The sequence below is a fragment of the Lithobates pipiens genome, unplaced genomic scaffold, assembly GCF_037356315.1.
Source record: "Lithobates pipiens isolate NorthernLeopardFrog02 unplaced genomic scaffold, aLitPip1_a1.2 Scaffold_23, whole genome shotgun sequence".
NCBI classification, from domain to species: Eukaryota; Metazoa; Chordata; class Amphibia; order Anura; family Ranidae; genus Lithobates; species Lithobates pipiens.
The window spans coordinates 174,586,199-174,611,343 of NW_027507785.1; the positions used below are offsets into that span (position 1 = coordinate 174,586,199).

A 25,145-nucleotide genomic window follows, 5' to 3' on the forward strand; every position below is an offset into this window, starting at 1 on the left:
GTTTTTCGGAAATTCCGAAAAACTGTCCGCTGAAACTTGGTTTGAGCGAACAGTCCGCCCGTGTGTAGGCCACTTTCGAAATGAGCAAACTGTTCCCGCTCGGAGGGAAGTCTGCTCATTTCGAGCGCGTGTGCAGGTAGGCGGGGCCCGCGACGGAGACGTCGCGGGCTCCGCCGCCTGGAATGGACTTAAAGGGGAACCCCAACGCCGAAAAAAATCGGCGTGGGGGTCCCCCCAAAGTCCACAACAGACCCTTGTCCGAGCACGCTACCCGGCTGGCCAGGAAAGGGGGGCGAGCGAGCGCGCCCCCCTCCTGAGCCGTACCAGGCCGCGTGCCCTCAACATGGGGGGTGCCTTGGGGAAGGGGGGGCCGCGCGGCCCCCCCACCCCAAAGCACCTTGTCCCCATGTTGATGAGGACAAGGGCCTCTTCCCGACAACCCTGGCCGTTGGTTGTCGGGGTCTGCGGGCGGGGGGCTTATCGGAATCCGGGAGCCCCCTTTAATAAGGGGGCCCCCGGATACCGGCCCCCCACCCTATGTGAATGAGTATGGGGTACAATGTACCCCTACCCATTCACCTGTAAAATAAAAGTACCCAAAAAAAACACAACACACGAGATAAAATATTTTATTGCACAGCTCCGGGGGTCTTCCGTCTTCGGGGGTCTTGTCCCCCTCTTCGGTTCTTCTGCCGGGCCTTCCGTTCTTCTGTCGCCGCCTTCCGTTCTTCTGCCGGGCCACCGCGCCTTCTTATAGCTCTTTTAGAGGCGGTGGCCCGGTCTTCTGTCGCCGCTGTTGCCGCCGCCTTCCGTTCTTGTTCTTCTTCTTGTTCTTCTTCTCCAGGAGATGTTGACACGTCGCTCTCTCCGGCTCGCCCCGCTTTCCTGGCCGGCCGGGTAGCGTGCTCGGACAAGGGTCTGTTGTGGACTTTGGGGGGACCCCCACGCCGATTTTTTTCGGCGTTGGGGTTCCCCTTTAAGTACATTCCAGGCGGCGGAGCCCGCGACGTCTCCGTCGCGGGCCCCGCCTACCTGCACACGCGCTCGAAATGAGCGGACTGTTGCCTCGTGTGTGGGCGAGTCCGTTCATTTCAAAAGTTGCGCGGACTTAGTACGACGAACAAAGTTTGCCGTATTTGTCCGCTCAAAAAGTGCCGTGTGTGGGCGTGTTCGTTCATTCAAAAGTTTGAGCGGACTGTTTGACGAACTTAGTTTCGGCAGACAGTCCCCGCGTGTGTACGCGGCCTAAGGCTCATGACGAAATGCGCCATATTAGCTTTTTAATGCTCATATGTAGCAATACATTTTTGCATCAAGGACTTTTGAGTTGCCGGCTCTACTCTTCTATATAACCAGTATACATTTACCCTGGGGGGTCTGTTGATGTGTGGATACTCTTCTAGACACTGTTATAGGGGATCTTCCCTCCAAGTGGCATTACTTCAACTTTATGGGTATGATGTAATTTTAATACTTTCTATCAACCTACTCCCTCTGCCCTGCCTAACAAAGAGATGCAGGCACACATAGGCCATTTTTGAATATGTTTTATTTATTTATTCTGTAGGATTGGCAGTCCTGGCCCCAGTGGTCATTGTTGTCTCTCCCTCTTATATACCCTACCTCCATCCTCTTCTGAGTGAGGAGATTTAAGGACCCCTGAGTATGCTGGCTATTGGGCAGGACTAAGGACCACTGCATGTTTTTAAATTCGTACGGTGATGTTCTGCTTTGCTCACTAATGTCCAATTGATCGTGAGTAAATGATATATACACACAGGTTTGGTGATGTTCTAATTGTTTTTATCATCAATATTTATATTATATGTTAAAAATGTACATTATAGAGATGTGGCCCTCTATACATCCCTGATGAAGGAGATTTAATCTCTCTGAAATGGGTCGGGTGACAGACGACACACTGTTTCATATGTACTACTGAGGACAGTAATTCACCAACTATGGTGTATGCCATACATTCCATGTATATATATATATATATATATATATATATATATATATATATATATATATATATATATTTTGAAATGTTGATGTTGTACCAATAAAATCATTTTTACTTTTTACAAAACTGTATTTATATGTGCTACTTCAATGTTGCTGTTTAAAGTCCCATGTTGGGAAATCTTTCAGCTTTTCTATTGACGTAACAGGGATGTGGCACTTGTAAGAATACAACCATCACTATCTACTTTCAAATAAAGTAAACCTTAACAAAAGTCAGGCTTACTGGTCTAAAGTCTCCTATTTCAAGCTTTTTACCCTTTTAAATAATGATCCTACAACATCAACCATATGCCATTTTGTGGAACTGTTCCAGTTAAAAATATAGTCTAAGGAAATTAGATATACAAGCTTATCAATTAATGAAGTTAATTCCTTTAGCTCATTGAGATTGATGCCATCTGTGCCAGATACTTTAGCTATCTTAATTGTAAATTAGATGTAACTTCACCTCTTCCTGTGTTGGGCAAGTGAAAATCAATGAACTGCATTGGTTATCATTTTCCACCATATTATCTGGTACTAGTAATTCCTTTGTGAAGAGAGCTGAGAAAAATGTTTAGGATTTAAACTTTTGCTTTCAAAGCTAAAGGAATTGGCTAATTTCAGAAGAGTATTACATCTAATTATTCACTTGATACAAAAATTGAGATTTTATATAGCAGACTTTAACATTATCCACATCACAACATATGAAGTTAAAAAGAAAAATGATATATACTATACAGGTGGATCTCATAAAGTTATAACAACATCAAAAAGTTAATTTATTTCAGTAGTTTTTTTTTTTTTTACTTTATCTCTTTATTAATTTTTCTTTCCCAATATAAACATGACTTACCACATTATCATATAAAACCAAAACATCATACAAATTACATATAGCCCTTTTACACCCTACCATTCCCCACATTCATCTCATTCCCACACTCACTCAAACCCACTCCTTACACTATTTCTTAACTGACAGCCCCCCCACTCACTCAAGCACACTTCTCCCGCTGTTTCTCAACCAACAACTCTTCCCCTTTTAAATATAAACCCCTTCATTCATTTTCTCATACCACAACTTCCAAATCCTATCAAATTTTTTAATACCACCCTGTCTTATATAAGCAACCCTTTCCTTAAGAATAACCCTATTCATATTCTGCACCCACTCTCCGCTAGTAGGGGGTGTTGAAGACTGCCATTTCTAAGCTATCAATTTCCTAGCTTGGAAGAGGGACCTTATTTTCGCCAGTTTACTATCTTTGGGATCGCCACCCCCCTCCCCCCCCAGTCCACCCCAGTACACACCCCATTGGTTCCATTTCTACTACTATCTCAAACACTTGATTAATTATCCTCACTACCTCTCTCCAATACCGGTATAACTTGGGGCATCTCCAGAACATGTGTATCATATCTGCCTCTGTCCTTCCGCACCTAGGGCAAGCCGCATCACATCTTCTACCAAACAGAAAAAGCCTCTTGGGAGTGTAATATGCTCTATACAACAGGAATAGATGAGAAAGCTTTTGAGGGGGGAAATGGACACCCAGGGTGCCAACTCAAGAATCCTCTCCCACTGATCTTCCGAGATACTTCCCACATCTACTTCCCATTTTTTCCTATTCGTTTGCTTCTGCCTTCTTACCTGGGTCTTCCTACACAAATTTACATAGACTTTAGATATTAACCCTTTCCCTGATTTTGCTCGTAATATGTCCTTAATTACTGGCATCTCACACCATTTTTTGCCTCTTCCCCAAACTGTTTTCCCAGCGCATGTCTGACCTGTAAATATCTAAAAAAGGACTTCCTCGGAATTGCAAACTGGTCCCTTAACTCTTGAAATTGTTTCAGATTACCATTCTGGTAAATCTGATGGAGAGATTTTATACCGCACCTTTCCCATTCCCTTATTTGTCCTATTTTCTTTATCTCATCTAAATTATTATTATCCCAAAGGGGGGAGTACTCCGTAAATCCCCTATATCCCAACATTTTTTTGGTTGCCTCCCACACCTTTATCATCAAACCCAGAGTAGGGACATCTCGAAGATGAATCCCTGACTCTAGTGTCGCTACCAACGGTCTGCCTAGACGTTGTTCAAGAGGGGTTTTCTTTTTCCATCCTCCATCCTCTAGGTCCTCTCCCACCAGATGTTGTAGCTGGGCCGCTAGGAAATAGTTAAATGGATGTGGGAGTGCGACTCCCCCTCCATCGCTGGGAAGTTGCAACGTTTTTAAGCCAATGCGTGCTTGACCCCCTTTCCAGATCAATTCTCTAAATATGGAATCCACCTTATAAAACCATTTTTGTAGATCCATACTGGAGAGTTGTGTAGAATGTATAAAAGTTGTGGTAGAACTATCATTTTAATTAAGTTACATCGGCCTGCTGCTGATAGAGGTAGTCTCTTCCAGATATTAGTTTTATGTTTGAGTTTAAATAACAAAGGGGCCAGGTTGTCCACTATATACTGTTTGGGGTCTTTAGTGATGTATATGCCTAGGTATTTCATTTGTGTCACTATCTGGATATGTGCAGCTTCACAAGGTAAAGGACTATCCAGGGGGTCAATGGGCAATATACAGGATTTCTCCCAATTTATCTTTAATCCTGCAAGATGTCCAAAATCTTTAATTCTACACATTACCTCCCCTATAGAATGCTGCACATCTCCAAGAAGCAAAAGGAGATCATCCTGGTTTGAGTGATATAAATCCTCATAATAGGCTCTAAATCTCTCTAATATATCTAGCTTGTTTGTAGATATCCTCTACCATTCTGATCCTTGTTACCATGGAGGGTGTCGAGTTCGTTTTCACTAAATGTGCTAGCATCCGACCAACCCTTTCACCTTCTCCAAATGCTTGTTGTTTCTGGAATATATATTTGTTTTCAGCTTTCTCCAACATTATATGTCGGTATTCATGCTGCGCTTTTAACCATTGTCTCTGGTTATCAATTGTTGGAGCATTTATATACTGGATTTCTAACTTCGACACTCTCCTTGAGGCAAATTCCTCCCTTTCCCCTGACTGTTTTTTAATTTTAGACATCTGCTGTATCAGGAGACCTTGAAGGTAGGCTTTTAATGTATCCCACACCATCCCCTGCGAAGCCGTACCTGTGTTCCAATCAACATATTCCTTTAGTGCATCAAGTAAGTCTTTTGGTTCTCCCATAAGCTCCAACCATAGGGGACTAAATCTCCACCTCGTTGCTGATTTCCCCTCTCTATCTCCAGGGAGGCCCTGATTGCCGAATGGTCAGAAAGGCTCCTTGGCATATATTTTATTTTACTTACTAATCCCACTGCCTCATCATTCCCTAAGATCATGTCTATCCTTGACAAGGTTGAATGTGAGGCAGAAAGACACGAAAAAGACCAGGCTGTTGGATTCTGGATTCTCCAGAGGTCCTTCAATCCCATTTCTCCCATAAACTGTAAAAAACGGCTTTCTATTGTACCTCCTTGTTGTATCCTCCCTTTGGGGAATCTATCCATTGCTATGTCAATAACCATATTAAAATCCCCTACTATCATCAATGGGACCCCCGGTTTATCCAACACAAACTCAACCAGTGCATATAGAATATCCATGGAAGAGGGCAGTGGTATATAAATATTGGCCAGAATCAAAGCCTTTTCCCTTATTTTACCGTATAAGAAAACGTACCTCCCCTGTTCATCAGTCTTAACCTGAAAACAATTAAAGGGTGTCCCTACCTTAATCAAAGTACTAACCCCCCTAGAGAAAGAGGTGTGTATCGAGTGGTATTGAATAGGATATTCGCCCCAACTTAACTGTGAGCTAGAGGCATTTGTGAAATGTGTCTCCTGTAAACAAAGAAACGTTACCCCTTGTGACCCAGCTATTGACTTAACCGCCATCCTCTTCCTCGGATCTCCCAGACCTCTTACATTCCAGGAATACACAATAAAACTTTCCCCTTTTAACACTGTGGATTCACTCATTACTAATTATAGTGATCATCCTTATTACAAAATTCATTTACTCCATCTTTAACACTCAATTTTATGTGGTTATCTCTTACCCATTGTTTCCCTGTGATTGAATATTCATTATACAGTGCTCTTAGAGTGTGCTTCTCCCACCCTTTTCTACATCCTATATATCCACCCTCCCTTGTACCCTTCCCCCCCACATCTCTCCAATCACATTCACCTTTCAACACACACACTTCTCCCGTTGCCTCTCTAGGCACCCCCTGGGGCCTTCTAATGTGACCTTCCCATACAAAAGCTTTCCTCACCATTCTACCGTGAATTCCTCCCTTCCCTCGCCCCCATCCCTCTACCCCCCCCCCTAAAACCCTCCAAACACAAAGTATACCCCATACAGCACACATATGGGGAAAGAAACCCACCAACCCACCCATATAAAGGGGCAAAATGCCTGCCGCTCCCCTTCTTCTCTATATCGCCCTCCCACTCCCTCCCCCATCAATAGTAATAGAAACACCTTCTTTAACAATCGCCTCCCCCCTCCCTCCACCCCCCCCCCCCCACATCAAGAAGCGGCCTAGCATTCTCCCCCTCTCCCCCCCCTCCCCCCCAAAACAGGGAGAGGAGAGGGAGAGGGGGAAGAGCCGAGAAAGAAATCAGCAGTCCATCAGCATTATAGTCTCTAAGAGTGGGACTCCAACCACTCCTCAACCCCTCTAGGGCTATCAAATATCATGGACCCTCCAGGTGCATTTAATCGCAATCTTGCTGGATATAGTAAGGCATAAGTCACATTCCTCTGGCGGAGTTTATGTTTTACTTCCCCAAATTTAGCTCTCCTCCTTTGCAAATCTGGCGAAAAGTGCGGAAAAATTGATACTCGGGAGCCTTTATATACAATCTTGCCCATCTCTCTGGCTTTACGTGCAATAATTTCTTTGTCTTTATAGAACAATAATTTGGCCAGAATTGATCTTGGGGGGGCGCCGGATTGTGGGGGTCTTGCAGGGACTCTGTGTGCCCTTTCAATAGCGAAAAATGGTGAAAATGTATCTTGACCAAACACATCTCCAAACCATTTCACTAAAAAAGCTATAGGGTCTGATCCTTCACAGTGTTCTGGTAAGCCCACTATCCGAATATTTTTCCTCCTTATCCTGTTCTCCATTTCATCCAATATGCTTTCCTGTTTGGTTAACTGTTCTTGCATAGTCTTGACTACCCGTATCAAAGGATCTAGGTCGTGTTCAACCTGACCAATCCGGCCCTCTAAGGCTGTAGTCCTTTCCTGAATTTTTTGAATATCCTGTCTGACATAGGATAATTCCTCCTGAATGGAAATGAGTTGAACACTCATTCCTCCCAGGGACTCTCTACATGAATTAACTGCCATCAGGACTTCTTTTAATATTGGCTCAGATTCAGATTCCGCCCCTCCCCGAGCCCCCTCTTCAACCGGAGCAGGTACTCCTTCCAAGATTGCAACGATGGCCTGACCTGGGGTATTTTCCATATCTTCACCTCCTTCCAATACCATCCCAGGGTGGTTTAACCCATGGCTTTTCCTAGTGCCCTTGGCACCTGACAGTCTATTAGTTTGATTTTGCTGTCCTTGTTGAATACCTTTCGGAGAGGTCTGACCAGGCCCCTGACCAGGGTTGTGGGCATATTTTTCAAGTTTTGCAGCCGCAGCTGCTTGGCTTGCTTTAGTCGCACGATGCGACGGCATGATGACTTTAACTTTATGCTGGGCTAGTATTCAAAAAGTGAAAGCACTGGGTCCAATTTACCCGATATCCCGTAATAATTTAATAACCCAGTATATTGCCCCAGAATAAATCCGCTCCTTTTTTTTTGCGGTTGCTGTCAATACTATAAATAGAAACAGTTCTCTACCATAGGTTAATAGCTCCTCCGGTACATACAGTACAGTTCTTTATGTTGTTCTCTTAAATAAAGACCTTAGTTTTCAAAGCTGAAGCGGGGGAGAACGGCAAGCAGACAGGTATGTAAAATAGTATTTTAAAGGGCTGACGAGCTTTAGTCTACTAGGTAGCTTCCGTAGCCTAATATGCAGTCCCAACATCAGTCAAACCCTGGGAAGGGGCAGTGTCCCGGCAGATCCAAGTGGGTCTAGCAGCAACAGCTCCACTCAGGGTTTATGCGTCCCGACATGTTCTTTATAGTAAATTAGCAACTCCTCCAACAAAACCCCAATTCAAATTATTTCTTGAGCAATCTGCTTAATTATCTGGGTTGCAGCAGGGGGAGAAAAAAAAACAGGTATATAGGGTGGTAGTTACAGGAGCTATTCAACGTCCTTCCATAGCATATACAAACTTATTCACTATTCACATTGCAAGATTCATTGAACAATACTCACTCACCACCCTATTTATGCAAAAGGATTTCTCCTCACTCAGCTGTTTCTCACCCCCTTCTTTGAGCTCATCTGCATGTTGCTCCGGTCTTGTCTTTTTTGGCAGTGAATGTGCAGCAAACCTGGTCTCTCACTGAATGCTCTTCAGCTTCTCTGATCACAGCCCTCAGATCCTGGGTTAGTTTCAAGTCTAGCCGCTCCACGGGAGGCAGGAAAAGGACTGACCCCTCTCCAGAGTTGCGCCCACCACCTCCGGGTCACAGGCTCCGCCACACAGCGGAACGGCAGGCGGGGGGAGGAAAGAGTATCGGCTCGGCGTGAGGTCCGAAATCCAAGCCGCCATCCATCCGCGAGCAGGCAGGGGTGATGGGGGAAGACGCCGCTCAATGTGGAAGCATGGGGAGGAGAGCGAGACGCCGCTCACTCACACACACACAACCTCCTCCCTCTGCATCCGGTCACGCCCCTATTTCAGTAGTTTAATTCACATAGTGAAACTCATATTTTTTATAAATGCGTTAACACACAGAGTGCTCTTTTTTTAAGTATTTCTTTCAATTTTGATGATTATGTCTTACAGCTAGTGAAAACCCATAATTCTGTATCTCTAAAATGTGAATATTACATAAGATCAATAAAAAAAGGATTCTTAAAAGAATTGTTGGATTACTGAAAATATGAAGAGGGGGTAAGGTGCGCTATGGAAACTAAAAATACTGCTGGAAGTTTTAAATGGGCTAGCAGGATCTGTGTACAAGTATATAGGGAAATATATGAAGAGTGTATAAGAAAAATATGAGAAATGTGGAAAGAGGGGCTGCCACTACCATATGTAACCAACCTGACAGGTTGGAAAAATAATGTAAATTACTGAAGTGGTAGCTACGGCGCTCGCCTACTACTAATTGCACAAGCCATATAAAAACCAATCTGGAAATAAATGAGTAACTAAATAAGTGTCTAAAATGTGACTGTCACCCAAAGTGCTAAATTATTATTTGCATAATACGAGAATTAAAAAAATACAGTGTTAAAATATAAACGTGTATAGTCTCAAAAAAATTGCAATATTAGAAAATACATATATGCATTCTGAAAACCACAGTTAGTGCTATCAAAGGTGCTGTGTGCTTATATTAGTGCAAAAAAACGTGTTAATAAAGTATCTGATGCTTTAGTATCCATAAAAAGCCTCCCAGGGTGTAAAATCGCAAAAATAAAAAATATCAGAAACCAAGGAAAAAACATATAAAGTAGTCCAAAAAAATTAAGAGAAAGTCCAAAAGCGAAAGTAACATCAGGAGGTTCCTCGGTAATCAAATCAAAGTGACAATGTGCTCAGTGTTTGGTGTATCCTGAATTGCAACCGGTGCGATTTCCGTGCATAGGACAAACTTCCGCACTCACCAGCTCCCCTGCCCCAATAGGGGTTAAATCGCCTCCACAGTGTAAACCCCTGTGTCGCTGTATGGAGCTGGTCCGGTTACCATCCAGTTACTTCTCATTTCCTCATTGTGAATAAAAATGAAAGATCCATAGTGTAATGCAGTTTAAAATACAAGATTTTATTGTGTGCAAAGTTACTACTCACATAGGTAAGAGAAAAACAGCGCCTCTATGATATGCCTTTAAAAGATGTTTATATTCACCGCCGCCACCTTGTAAAAGAGAGTGTGAGTTCACAATAGGCCACACCCTACGTGTTTCGTCATTGGACGTTGTCTGGAGCGCCGTTTGTGAACTCGCACTCTCTCTTACAAGGCCGCGGCGGTGAATATAAACATCTTTTAAAGGCATATCATAGAGGCGCTGTTTTTAAAGCCCCAACATGGGACTTTAAACAGCATTGTATCATCATAATTGATTACTGAGTTTGGTACTTTTTGTGAGTGGTAAACTTTTGTCAGAGCATTTGTATATATTTTTGTAATCCTTTGTATATAGTAGACTGAAAGGGTTAATTGAGATGGAACAGGTGATCAGGGATGCACCTGTGAGGTCACACCTTGCTGTGTGGGTATATAGGTATGAATCTTTGTATATAGTTACACACAGCTTGATGAATAGCATGGTATGCTTGAAACTGTACAGTTGCTGCTGAATTCACGTATTGTATGGAGAGAAACATTAATGTAAATCTTTTTCATTGGAGATTGTGTCCCTTATTTTTTCTCTATTGATAACTCACCGTCACACCTCTCCTTGAAGTTACAGTGAGTGCTCGTGCTCATCGTCATATCCAGAGGTGGTCTTTGGGAAATAGACATATGAGTGCTGTCTGCATTGCTGCAGAGGTTGAAGGGGTGGGTGGTTAGCCTGTCAGTGCTCAGACCATATGTCACACACTGCATCAAATTGGTCTGCATGGCTGTCGTCCCAGAAGGAAGTCTCTTCTAAAGATGATGCACAAGAAAGCCCGCAAACAGTTTGCTGAAGACAAGCAGACTAAGGACATGGATTACTGGAACCATGTCCTGTGGGTTGATGAGACCAAGATAAACTTATTTGGTTCAGACGTGTCAAGCGGTTGTGGCGGCAACCAGGTGAGGATTACAAAGACAAGTGTGTCTTGCCTACAGTCAAACATGGTGGTGGGAGTGTCATAGTCTGGGGCTGCATGAGTGCTGTCGGCACTGGGGAGCTACAGTTCATTGAGGGAACAATGAATGCCAACATGTACCGTGACATACTGAAGCAGAGCATGATCCCCTTCCCTCGGAGACTGGGCCGCAGGGCAGTATTCCAACATGATAACGACCTCAAACACAACTCCAAGATGACCACTGCCTTGCTAAAGAAGCTGAGGGTAAAGGTGATGGACTGGCCAAGCATGTCTCCAGACCTAAACCCTATTGAATATCTGTGGGGCATCCTCAAATGGAAGGTGGAGGATAGGAGCGCAAGGTCTCTAACATCCACCAGCTCCGTGATGTCGTCATGGAGGAGTGGAAGAGGACTTCCTTTGGCAACCTGTAAAGCTCTGGTGAACTCCATGCCCAAGAGGGTTAAGGCAGTGCTGGAATATAATTGTGGCCACACAAAATATTGACACTTTGGGCCAAATTTGGACATTTTCACTTAGGGGTGTACTCACTTTTGTTGCCAGCGGTTTAGATATTAATGGCTGTGTGTTAAGTTATTTTGAGGGGACAACAAATTTACACTGTTATACAAGCTGTACACTCACTACTTTACATTGTAGCAAGGTGTCATTTCTTCAGTGTTGTCACATGAAAAGATATAATAAAATATTTACAAAATATTTACAAAAATGTGAGGGGTGTACTCACTTTTGTGAAATACTGTATATCTTTTATTAATGTCAATTAAAACAATGTACTTAAAATATTTTTCACAGAAATAATGTTTCATGAGCCCTCTTCTGCATATCTCTGTCCAACACCCATTATCTCTCTTAGCAATAAAACATTAGTCCCAGTGTTTCTACAGCTTAGTCCATCATATGTAGCTCTGCTAATACCATGGTAGAGGGATGGGGAGAAATGCAAGGCTGTTGAGAAACCTGCTCTCCTCTGCAGTTATTTCAAGATTCTAGGTGCAAAAATATCTGTACATTTCCACACAAAACCGTGAAGTGGAACTATGGGCAAAATAAAAAACCTGAGTCTTCTAAGTATTGCTTTTTCATCTCTTTCAGTGAAGATCACCTAAAAGTTTACCAACGAGTCAATGGACAATGGCATTGCTGGAAACTTAACTGACACATTCCAGATTTGAGTTTTTTTTTAAAAAATTATTGTTTGTCACAATAAAAATAATTTGCACCTTCAAAGTTGTGTGCGTGTTGTGTACATCACATAATAGAAAGCCCAAAAATTCACTTTGATTCCAAGTTTTAATGCAACAAAACAAGAAAAGCACAAAGTGGGATAAATACTTCTACAAGGCACTGCAACATAGTCACTTGTGTCTTTAGCTTACCTTGGCAAAGAAATTCATCTTGGCTATGTATTCTTATATTGCTGGTGGGCAGAGCCTATTTCTGTGTACTCTGGCTGTCCTAGCCCATTATTACCCCATTGATTGATGTCAGGAGTTTAAGCACATATAGTACTTATTATAGAAGTCCCATGCAAGACCCCATAAGTAGCTAAGAACAGCTGGAACAAGTAGTTATGCAGTAGTGCCTAAAAGCTGTGCTTTTTTTGGAGAGTTTGTAGATTACCTTTAATACACATGGTCGGAAATTCTGACGGAAAAAGTCAGTTCGGATTATGTTGTAAGAAAATCCGATTGTGTGTGGGCTCTATTGGACTTTTTCTGTCGGAATTTCCAACGAAAAATGTGTGAGAGCTGGATCTAAAATTTTCCAACAACAAAATCCGATCAGACTTTTTCCGATCGTATGTAGAGAATTGCGATGCACAAAGTGCCACGCATGCTCAGAAAAAATTTGGAGACGAAAGCTATTGACTACTGGCCTCTACGTAGTCACGTTTTGTACGTCACCTCGTTCCGAACGATCGGATTTTCCAACAACTTTGTGCAACAGTGTGTATGCAAGAAAAGTTTGGGCCAAAATCCATCGGATTTTGTGGTCAGAATGTCTGACCGTGTGTATGGGGCATTAGAACACAGATTGAGGAAAACCATAAATGACCAGAATTAGGCAGATTTCTGGTGAGGCAGAATCTTTGCTCTTCGGCAGAATCTTCAATATCCAATCCAATCTTTCTAGGTGTTTTAGATGCCTTTGTAGATCTCTGTACATACTGTAGTGATGTAGTGGTCATTGGATTGAATCACGGCACATCGCAGGGGATTCATACACCTGGGAGCGATGGATGCTAAATAATACATCAGTAGGTGTAGTTATTAAAAACAGTGAATATCAGAAGTATGACCAGGTAAGTAGTAATACTGTTTTTAAAAGTTTTACTATGGGGACAGGTTTACTTTGAAGCCCTATTGTAATTTTAAAATACTGAGACTGCACCAAATCAGTAAGTTCTAAATATAATTATTTTTTATAGCTCCCAATTTCCTGCTGAAAACTCTGTGCCTATCTAGAGGGCACAGAGTTCCATCACCTCCTACCTCCCTCACTCCACACCTACCTTACCACCTTCTTACCACTACAGTGCTGCAGTTAGTGAAAGCTTTGACTGTTGCACTGTAGTGGCAACAAGGTTGGGGGCAAGGGGTATGTCTCTTACACAGGGTGTAGAAATGTTTAGCTGCAGCCTCCAAATGAGCGTAGAGTTTTCAGTTGAGGATAGCCAAGCTTTGGCCAAGTAAAAATAGTTAGACATCCAAAATTGGTTGTTTTGATGCACCCTTAATTTACTGCTATCAGCTTTTTGAAAACTACAATTGGGCTTCAATGTTTATTTTCCTTTGTGCATAAACCAGACCCAATACTACACTGGCAAGTCAGCACTGCTGCAACATCTTCATTACTAGGTACATTATGTACATTAATTTTCATACATTTTCCTGTGACACAGAAAGAAAGCATTCATAACAGAAAATGCTTAGCTTAACAACCAAAGACAAGATATTCTTCAACACAATTTAATGAGCATATCTAATATGCATATAACGCAGTCTTGACTGTAATGTTTCTTTATTGAAAGTTGAAACAAAAATGTTATTACGGTCGCTTAGAAATCAATCCACAAATTCATTCCACAAAGATATTAAAACACTCATGCTTGCCCATATAACTTCAAATGTTTCAAATATATTTAAAAAGTTGTAAAAAACTGCCTATTAATTTACCATTAAAGCAGAATGTATGCTTTACAAAAAGTTATTCTGTTTGGATTTCAGTTCAACAATGATATATGGATAAATGATTAGATCAACAAATTGAAAAGTTGATGTATGATTGCATATTTGCTGCAGAAATTATTTCTATACATAGAATATCCCACTGTCATGTACATGTTTATACTTCAAAAAGTATAGTCTGGGCAACTTAAAGGAAATCTATAACAAATCCAAACAGCTATCTCAGAAACCTCTGATGGAAGTTACTATCTATTTCAAGGTAATGCCTTTATTTGCTGTAAAGCTGAGAAGGTTCTACTTTATTTCCCTGTAACTTATGCATGTGGTTCGTGAGGTGGAAATGGCTGCTTCCACCAAAGGCTTCCAAAATAGATGATCTGTTGCTTTTTGACAAATTCCCTTTATTGTACAGGAACACTCAAAATCTATGTTTCTTTGTAATTTTCCTAAAAATGCATGGAACGGAAATGTTTTTTTTGGATATTCAAACAAACCTGATAAAGAGGATTAAATGTTTGACCAACACAATGATGCTCCTGCAGTACCAATCTTTTTTACGCTTTTTTTTGGCCACAGGCACTAAGAACAGTTATATTTAAATAAATAGACTGTATAAAACTTTTGTTCACTTTCAAAAAAATGCGCACATTAAATAAATACTGCTAAAAGTTTTTTGTCTCTTTGAACCCATGCACTGTCTTCAAAGCTTTGAACAGCTTTAAAACATCTTCATTTGGAGCACTCTTTCATCAAACCATAGCCGATCCTATTTAGGAGGAATAACAATTACAGGCTGTCCCCTTTTCGGTCTCCACATTAGCACCTGTGCATCATTAGCATTAGGTTTTACCAGTGCATTGGTTGGGATTGGCTCCATGCGGGTTAAAAGTCTTGGCTGCTCCTGCTGAGTCCTTCCCACCAATCTGGCCCGTTTACCCAACACCTGAGAAGGATCCACCTCTATATCTACCCTCATCCTCCATTTTATTGTCTGTAAAATGATTTTTTCCTTGGTGTTCATGTTCATTGCTACCAACCATGTCGTAAAACTTTGGTCTCTTTTGATTCTTGTGAGTAAGGGCACATTACTTTCACTGACAGGCACTGCCCATGTCACACTCGGGTAAAAGTTGTCATTCATGCTGACGGAGAACCTGGAAATTTTGTTTGTAGGACCCATTAAGGTCACAGTTTCAGTGGTGTTTCCATACCAAGGATAACTTACGCCATCTGAGTCACTGATGGCTTTTACCCTTCCTTCCCTCAGATCAGGAAGTTCCCAGCTGGACCTGGAGAGTTAAAAAAAAAACAGAAAAACATTACATTAATTTCAAATAGTCTATGTAAATCCTTTTTATTCAGTAAACACACACAAGATGGTATTAACAAAAGAGTTTTTTTTTATGATTGTTAAGTTTACAGTCACCTGTGGATCTTATCAGTACAGAAACAATTTTACAATGAAGCTACATTTTAGTAAGTATTATTTTAAAATGACTGCTGACTTATCTAGAAATTGCACAGAATACTGATAACTGCAACTGCAACTAATATTCTATACATAGTCAGATTATTGTACAGTAATTATGAATATATAAAAAGGATTGAAAGAGTAAAAAACCCTCTCAAAAAAAGGGGAGGACTTTATGGGCACAACACCAGGCAAAAATAGTTTCAGGAAAAAACCTTACATTTTAAATAAAGAATTTTTAAGCAAAATAAGGGTCATTGCCCATCAATGCAGCCGTATCAGTGCCCATCTGCAGCCTCGCCATTGCCAATCATTGCACCTTGATCAGTGCCCATCATTGCAGCATGATCAGTGCCCATCTGCAGCCTTGCCCATCATTGAAGCATGATCAGTGCCCATCTGCAGCCTTGCCAATCATTGCAGTCTGATCAGTGCCCATATGCAGCCTTTCCAATCACTGCAGCTTGATCAGTGCCCATCTGCAGTCCTGCCCCTCTTTGCAGCATGATCAGTGTCCATCTGCAGCCTTGCCCATCATTGCAGCATTATCAGTGCTCATCTGCAGCCTTGCCCATCATTGCAGCATGAACAGTGCTCATCAGCAGCCTTGCCCATCACTGCAGTCATGCCCATCATTGCAGCCTGATCAGTGCCCATCTGCAGCCTTGCCCATCATTGCAGCATTATCAGAGCTGATCTGCAGCCTTGCCCATCATTGCAGCCTGATCAGTGCCCATCTGCAGCCTTTCCCATCATTGCAGCATGATCAATGCCCATCTACAGCCTTGCCAATCATTGCAGTCTGATCATTGCCCATATACAGCCTTTCCAATCACTGCAGCTTGATCAGTGCCCATCTGCAGTCCTGCCCCTCTTTGCAGCATGATCAGTGTCCATCTGCAGCCTTGCCCATCATTGCAGCATTATCAGTGCTCATCTGCAGCCTTGCCCATCATTGCAGCATGAACAGTGCTCATCAGCAGCCTTGCCCATCACTGCAGTCATGCCCATCATTGCAGCCTGATCAGTGCCCATCTGCAGCCTTGCCCATCATTGCAGCATGATCAGAGCTGATCTGCAGCCTTGCCCATCATTGCAGCCTGATCAGTGCCCATCTGCAGCCTTACCCATCATTGCAGAATGATCAATGCCCATCTACAGCCTTGTCAATCATTGCAGTCTGATCAGTGTCCATATACAGCCTTTCCAATCACTGCAGCTTAATCAGTGCCCATCTGCAGTCTTGCCCTCTTTGCAGCATGATCAGTGTGCATCTGCAGCCTTGTTATTGCCAAAATAAAAAGAGCTGGATCTCCTGTGTACTCGGATCGCAGTCCCATCCAGTCCCGCCCCTTGGCCTGGCTCTTATGATGGACATAACACCGGTCCAAAGGCGGGACATCAAAGCAGGACTGGGTGTGACTGCGAGCAGAGCCGAGTACACAGGAGATTTTACTCGGTCGATTTCAGCGCTGCTCGTTCCCTCCTTCCCCTCTGAGGCAGCCGTTCGGAGTATAACACGCACACGCGATTTTCCCCCCATTTTAAGGGGGGAAAAGTGCGTGCTAAATGCAGATAAATAAGGTAATTATATGTTTAATTTTTAATGTTTAATTAAATTATTTATCTTTATTACAAATGTTAAAAAATTACACAAATGACAAACAACACCCTCTACTGGACAAGGTCAACAGATGCCCAAATAACCAGACATAGAGGCATGGATCCTTATAGACGAGTCGATGAAGAGTTCGTTAATGTATAGGAAAAAAACACACACACACACACACACATATATATATATATATATATATATATATTGATATCAAAAGGTTAGGTCCATGAGCTCCTCCATGCGTGCTTGTCAACGCGTTTCTTTCCCCTTATGTGTATGTTTTCCAAGATGCATATATGTACGTGTATACACAATTTCAATACCATTGATACTTTTTTATGTTCTTTTTCTTGTTTGTCATTTTTTATTTTATATCAGCAGCTACCCATTTTGTCCTGAGGAAGCAATAAGATGCAAAACGCATTGACAAGCAAGCATGGAGAAAGTCCTCCCCTTTTTTTGAGAGAGTTTTGTACTCTTTCAATCAATGGCATGATGGGAGTCCTCCCTTCTTAATTTAAAATATAATTGTTGGTTGAAAATGTTTTAATTAAAAATTAATAAAAAATACAATCCCTAAAAGACACAGCTGATCCAGAAAAAGCTAAAACCCTCTTAAAATGTCAACCAACGTGTGTTATTTGAGAAAATATATTTTTTTCCTAACCACTAACAGCAGATAAATCCCTGGGACCTATACCTCTCTATTCTCACTAGTTCCTAAAATGTAATCATGTCATTTTGATTTGTGAATTTTAGGGATGTTAAAGTTTCAGTGCTTCTCTGCGTGTGTCCACAACCTTTCCATCATGTATATATTTTTTGCTAGTAAATACCTAGTTGGTCCCGCTATTACAATTGACTTCCTTATTCTGAGAGGCATTGCTATTGCAGCTGATCCTCTGTGTTCTGTGTTGCCAATCACAGTGCACATGCTCTGCTTTTTCCCCGCAGAGAAGAGGCCTCCTTTCTCCTCTCTAAGCCACCCCACTTGACTCTTTTCTTCGCCTAGCGGGGTAGCTCCAGCAGGTCGACTAATCAAGGCTCTCCCCAGTTACCCACCCAATGTGACAATGTGCAATGGCTTCAAGGGGCAGCTCGAGCAGGATGGCTGACAGAGTCTTTGTCTCCCCAGCTAGCCACCCCACGTGACATACTATGCAGCAACTTTGGGGGTAGGTACCAAAGGATGATTGACAGTGTTTCTCCATTTATATTGTCATTTACAATGCAAAAAAAATTGTATTTACTATTTAAAAAAAAAAATCGTTTTTTATTCTAGAACCATATATGACAGCAACAGCACCAATTGCTCTGTGTGGGTCGGGAAAAAAGCAAGAGAACCATAAAAGCGTCAAAGGTTGCTTGCTAGCTCCATCAACTGATCTCACAGTGCAGCGTGGAGAAAGGTTGTAATTGTCACATGAACTCCATATATACAAGCTAAACAAGGCATTTCACATTATTATTCTAAAGAGATCTTTAGACTGCTGTTTCACTGCTTCTGTTTCAATGGGCTAAGAAGCAATACTATGGCCAAATGCACTGTGGTTGGTCATAGCCTCCTATCCCAGTTTTTTTGGGAAAAGGGATTTGGACTGGACTACAACAAAACAGTCAATATAAGGAGAGAAACCACCAAGTGGAAACCAGTGGGGTCGAGAGGGTCGACAAAAGTCACACATGTTATGGTTTGCTTAATATTTAATTTAAGTTAAATTATTTTTTTTCAATATTGAATAAAATAAAGCCTTAGCTTCATTTGCAAATAACTTTGACATTCTTTGTCCTAGAAATGTAATTTTAGTTCATTATAACAAAACAAATGATAGAATAAAAAGTATACTTTGTATCTACAGTAATGCTACTTATATTAAAACTAACAATAATCAACATAAAAAACAAAAAAAAAAATCTATTTTCATACTTAATTTTGTTGACTGCATAAAAAAGAAAACAATTTTTGCAAGATAATATTGTCTTGTCTGTCCCCATAAAAGATGTTTGATTACTTTTTTTTATCTTATAGTATATTATGATAAAGTTATCCCTTTGTTTAAGTTATCAGTTATCAGAACTAACACTATGTACATTTCAATGAAAGTTGTTCTTTCAGTTTTTTCAATAAAGAGTTCTAAGTTATATAATGTAATCAGGTAAATATAAAAAGAAGACACATGGATATATTAAAGTATATTTACCATTATGAATAGTCGATATAGCATAATACATTGATCTTCTGTTATTCAAGAGTATTCAATCTACCCACTCAGCAGAATGAATCAGAGGAAGGGCATACGCCCTCCAAGTCTACCAGCTTATACAGACCATCATGTATTTTCAATTAGATTGAAGAAGTCAAGTGAGCAGGTAGTGCTGGAATTTATTAGAAAAAAAAGAGAAATTTACATTAAAGTTTTAAGCCATGAACTTATTTAACCTCTTCAGGCTCTGGGTGTACTAGACATGTCAAAAAGGCTGAAGCGGCTTTGGAAGGTTGTCTAAGCATTTAACAATAGGGATGCAAGGAAAAGGTACTGGAATTAACAAAAAGTCCAGAGCCATGAGAAGCAGCTGATGCCCTCAAAGAACGCAGAGGAGTCAGGGCAAATAAAAAAAAAAAAGAGAGCAGTAGAAGCTAGGCCTGACTAAGTAAATCAGAGGTTCCTCTATATAGGGTAAACGCTGAGGGGTACCAACCACCATAGCGATTCAATAGCGTCTAAGGATGTACCGTTCACCTGTACAAGGGAGTGTAATTCCAGATGGGAGGCAACTCCCAACCCCAAGTTCCTATCGGCTTGTGAGGAACACAGGCCCATTACTGAATGTAGTAGCACAAGAAGGATGAGTGGCAACTAAAAAAGATACCACACACAAAGCGTTAGACACAGTGGCACAGTTGGCGGCACAGTGGTGTAGTGGTTAGCACTCTCACCTAGCAGTAAGAAGGTCACTGGTTCAAATCCCAACCATGACACTACCTGCCTGGAGTTTGCATGTTCTCCCTGTGCCTGCGTGGGTTTCCTCTGGGTACTCCAGTTTCCTCCCACAATCCAAAGACATGCAGGTAGGTTAATTGGCTTCTGTCCAAAATTGGCCCTAGTATATGAATGGGGACCTTGGATTGTGGGCTCCTTGAGGATAGGGACCGATGTGGGTGTAGCAATGTACAGGGAAAGGGACCATTGTAGACACTCACTCAGGTTGAACTGGATGGACTGGTGTCTTTATTCAACCTAACAAACTATGAAACTATGAGACAACAGGTTAAAAAGGGTGTCCTGAGCACTCAAATGGCAGAAGGGCAAACTGTTTGGGAACATATTTGGAAGTACATGCAGACCCCTACTTCTAGAATAGGGAGCGCACCTTCATGCAGAAAGCCTATCAGAAGGCTTAGTAGACCTCTAGTTCCAGGTTGTATAACTTGAATAGCTGTTAGGCTCTGAAGGCCTATGAGTATCTACTTGTGATGGAACAACCAGCACCCAGCGTGGGTGCTTCCGTCAAGATATAGATCCCTCGAGTCTGGAACCAGGAACCAGGTATATTTGCTGAGCAGTCAAGCCCACAACCCTGGATACACAAAGTACATTACATATTATCATAAGCATAAACACATAACACCTTATATTGGTTCGATAACAAGGTAAATTGGACACAACATTAATCATAGGTTTGCAGGTTTTCCTTTACCTTGCACAGGTGCTTTAAATCAGAATCAATCGCTTGGTATCTTGGACAGCTATTGTATCTGAGAAATTTCCAAAACATGGCCTGTTGGGGGTACTTGGGGACTGAGGTTGGGAACCACTGTAATATGCAACTTTATAGTTCAGACCAAAAATGAGGGACAAATGAGGATGAAAGAGGGATAGAACGACTTTGTTCCAAATCAGAGACAGTCCCTCAAAATCAGGGACAGTTGGGAGCTATGAGTATGCCATGGGGCAAAGACACACATAACGCCTTAAACAGATTATAGCAGGAGAACCGAGTATCAGGTTGGTTTGAGCTGATTATATTAACATCCATGCTAAGTTTTACAATCTAAAGCAGTCATTGCTGGTTTGGGCATAGAAGCCCCAAATATGTATCTGGGTCCTACAGAGTCTGTGTGTTTTAGGGAGACATGGACTTAAATCTGAAGCAAGACCACCCTAAGGGTCCCCCAGGCACACATTTTCCAAGAATAGAGCCCCCTCAAAAGCCAGGGCCCATAGTCAGTAGGCAAGAGGCTACCCTGCAGTCCCCACCAAAAGCCCCTGTCCTGGTTGGGTCTTTCATATTACTGTAAAGGGAGATGTTCCTTCCACAGATATCCTGCTTTGAGGAAGGAGCACACTCCTGCCATGCATGGTGTTACTAATCATGGTATCAAGAACAGGTTCGAAGAGATGACATCCCTGAAAGGTAAGCAAAATAAATGTTCCTTGGACATCTCATCAATGTTCCACTGTGTGTAGCCACAGTGCTTTTTACGTAATCTAACAGGCTATAAGGGAACTGACACATTAGTATACACCAACCATGTTGATCATGTGTAGAGAGCTGCAGGAACCTTAATCACCATAATCATTTGGTGCTAGGAATTTTCTGAAAAAATGTAAAGTGGACAAAAAGCCCACTCAATCCTCTTCAACCACAGGCCTAGGGTAAGCAGGGTCGAGTGGGGTTAGGCAAGTAAGGTTGTTTTTTTTTAATGGTACTAGACATTGGGTAAAAATTCAGAAGTAGCCTGTTAATTTAACCAAATTAAAGATATGTAGTCAAAAAAAGGGATTTATAAGATCATAATATTTTCACTTGATTTAATGGTGCAGCCTTTTGTACTGTTATTCACTTGTTTCTCTTCCTGTCAGAGGGGAAGCTGATCTCCAGCTTAAATTCAAGACTGGTAAATTATACTCTCTATGGGCTGCTGGAGGAGGACAAAATTGGCAGTTATCAAAGCTTTTTGTTTCTATTCAAGTATACGGCACCTTTGTGATATGACAGCCTTTGAGTATCTCTTGTCAGTACTGAAGATCAGGCATAAGATAGGATGGACCTACAGCTGCTTTATTATTACATTTTAAGAATATAGATTCATATTATCAAAGATGCCCATTTGTGATTGGTTATTTTGAAGAGTTCACCGAGCACTGAGAGTATATGAACATTGGATTACTTTCACTAAAATGTTTGTGGCTAGGCGCTTATTACTGTTTAGTTCTGCAAAAGTACTGTCCATTAACACAACATTTTGGCTCTGTATGCCAATATACAGTACAGCAGGGAATGAGAAACTATGCACTTCATATTTTCAGCTTATGCTAGTAATAATATATATATTTTACCTTGTAGGATGTAAAAAGTAATTTAAAGGACATTAAGTTTATCAATAACAAACATTTAATCTTGATTTTTAAAGCTATCTATACAATTTTTATGTAATTGCTTGCAATGTACTATTCAGCAGAAAGAAAGGAATTACTATTAAAGAAAATCAAAATGTATTAGGACAGCTTTCATGAGCTTAGCAAATACTTTTTAGGGGAAGGAATTGGCAGAGCTGACATTGGAGAAAGATTTTAATAGAGGCAGGAAGGAATCACATTTAACACAGGTGATTTCTAAAATAAGAAACCAAATTCTGAAATTAGATTATGGGTAACTTTAAGAAGCATGTCCTCAACAGCAGGAGATAAATTCCACATGTGTTCTTGTTTCCATACTTTATGTTCTATTTATCATATGGAAATGTTACTAAAAAAAACTAGTAGGACTTTACTGACACACAACAATTAGTTAAAAATGTAATGGGAAATTTTTATTGACAAAATCAAAATAGCAGAACAGCACATGTAGAATTATAAATCAGACGTCAATTGTTATACCTTCAATGTATACTAAAACAAACTCCCCTTATTGTAGTGAAGCACTAAAACTGCCACTAACATGTCCAGATATTTTGTAACCACTTGTGCATTATTATACCTATGTTTTATTTTGGTAATATCTATGTTTGTACACATTTAGTAAGTTGTTATGATCCTTTCATTCTTCTGGAGAGGCAAAGATTTTTGACTCCCCTCATAATTCTCTTTAGTATACATCGAAGGCATAACAATTGATGTTTGGAACTTATTTCTACATGTGTACTATTTTGATTTTTACAATTAATTGTTGTGTGACTCCTTGGGGGTGCCAATAAAGCCCTATTAGTTCTTTAGTATTGTTTCTATATGTATATTGGGATGTGGTGCTATGTGGGTTTCTATTTTCTCCACTCTACGACGACTCTATGTAATTAATTATTTACCGTCTGCTTTTTTTTCCTTTAAAGCAAGCCTTGCACTAAAATACAAAGTCTGGTTAAGGGCCTGATATGGACTTTGGGGGGACCCCCACGCCGGCGTAGGGCTTACCTTTTAAGTCCATACCAGGTGACGGGGCTAGCGACGTGTCAATCTTGCCGATGGAGGCGGTGACATTGACTTCCTTCACTAGTCCCGTCTACCTGGAGTCGCGTTCAAAATGAACTGACTTTTCTCCGTGTGTGGGCAAGTCACGTTCATTTCAAAAGTCCGGCGGACTAGCACACAGATGGGAGGATTGTCCGCTGGACTGTCGAGGACAATTTTGAGTAAAACTTCTTTCTAAGTCCGCTGGACTTTTGAGAAAAAAAAGTCCGCCGGAGCCCACACACAGGCGGATTGTCCGGCGGACTCTGGTCCGCCAGACCAAGTCCGCCAGATAGTCCGATCGTGTGTACGGGACAAAACACTATCTTTCCCACAGATTGACAATGCTGCTGTCCAAAGGTGTTTCTGTTGCTCCTCCATCCAGAGTGCAGGCCCCCCAATACTGGCCAGATCACCAGGAGAAAACAAAGGGAAAAAAAATCCTAAAATAAGAAAACAAATGCAGCCACATTATCTAATGACTGGTAAGCTACAATATATGAAATGCTAGGTTCTGTGTTTAATACTGCTTTAATGTATTTCTCCTAGTTAAAGCTGTATTCCAGGAAAAAAGTTTTTTGAATATTTGCTATGTAGCAATACGCCACCTCTAATGAGGTGTGTCCCATGTGTGGATTGGTGCCGCGTAACTTAGATGCTTTCAGTCCCAGCCATACAGCACTGCAGAAATGTAGGTCTTGCTGATACAATGCAGGCTCTCATAAAGTGAATACAGTGAAGGCTATGTGGTGTTGCTGGAACTTCATTTCCTGCATTCATAAAACATCTTGGATTTTTTCCACTAAATAAAAGACATTCTGTGATTGGAAGAGGGGATATCATTAATTTCAACAACCCCTCCCATCTGGAGGGGGGAGGGGGGTTTGTGGTTGAATTTCACAATATCCTTCCTCCAATCACAGAACAGGTGTTGCATGAATCCCCATGCAGGCAGTCCCATTGATGTCAATTCAGACACAGCTGCTGTGTCCCAATTAAGGATGAGCTCGGGCGTGTTCATACAGCCCACGTGCAGAGCCCGCCAGGAAGTCGGCACTGCACTGCGCTAATCACAGGCAGTGAGACATTGTCCAGATGCGTGACTGCAGAGATCAGGAAATGTCTCACTGTCAGTGATTAGCGCAGCACAGTGTTGACTTCCCAATATGTCCCAATATGACATCCGTATGGATGGGTGGGATGTCTCCAAAAGCAGACAGGGTGAGTTTGGGAACCTGCACCCGCATATTGTGTCCGTGAATCTGCTTCTGTCCCAATGGATATCAATGGGATTGCCTGCAAAGGGTTGCACGGAACATTGAGTAAACCCAACCCTGTACAAGTTTCAGTGTTGGAAGTTTGGAACCTATTGCAGTGGCGGCTTTTAATTTTTTTTTCGGTCCAGCACTTTATCCCCTTTAAGACCAGACCTTTTTTTTGCTATTCAGCACTGCACTACTTTAAGGCTCGGCTCACTTGTGTACGGGTG

At 41.5% G+C, this 25,145-nt stretch overlaps 2 protein-coding genes across 2 annotated transcripts in view; one reads left to right on the top strand and one right to left on the bottom strand.

Moving 5' to 3' along the window:
- Nucleotides 1-12,104, top strand: part of UCK2 (uridine-cytidine kinase 2) — a 185,706-nt gene extending 173,602 nt beyond the window's left edge. Inside the window, exon 8 of the mRNA XM_077452633.1 lies at nucleotides 12,026-12,104. Coding sequence (XP_077308759.1) covers nucleotides 12,026-12,089 — 64 coding nt within the window. The 3' untranslated portion in view covers nucleotides 12,090-12,104. The remainder of the gene's footprint in view (nucleotides 1-12,025) is intronic.
- A 1,833-nt stretch (nucleotides 12,105-13,937) lies between these two features.
- FAM78B (family with sequence similarity 78 member B) overlaps nucleotides 13,938-25,145 on the bottom strand; it is a 116,974-nt gene continuing 105,766 nt past the window's right edge. Inside the window, exon 2 of the mRNA XM_077452636.1 lies at nucleotides 13,938-15,410. Within this exon, the coding sequence (XP_077308762.1) occupies nucleotides 14,888-15,410 (523 nt within the window). The 3' untranslated portion in view covers nucleotides 13,938-14,887. The remainder of the gene's footprint in view (nucleotides 15,411-25,145) is intronic.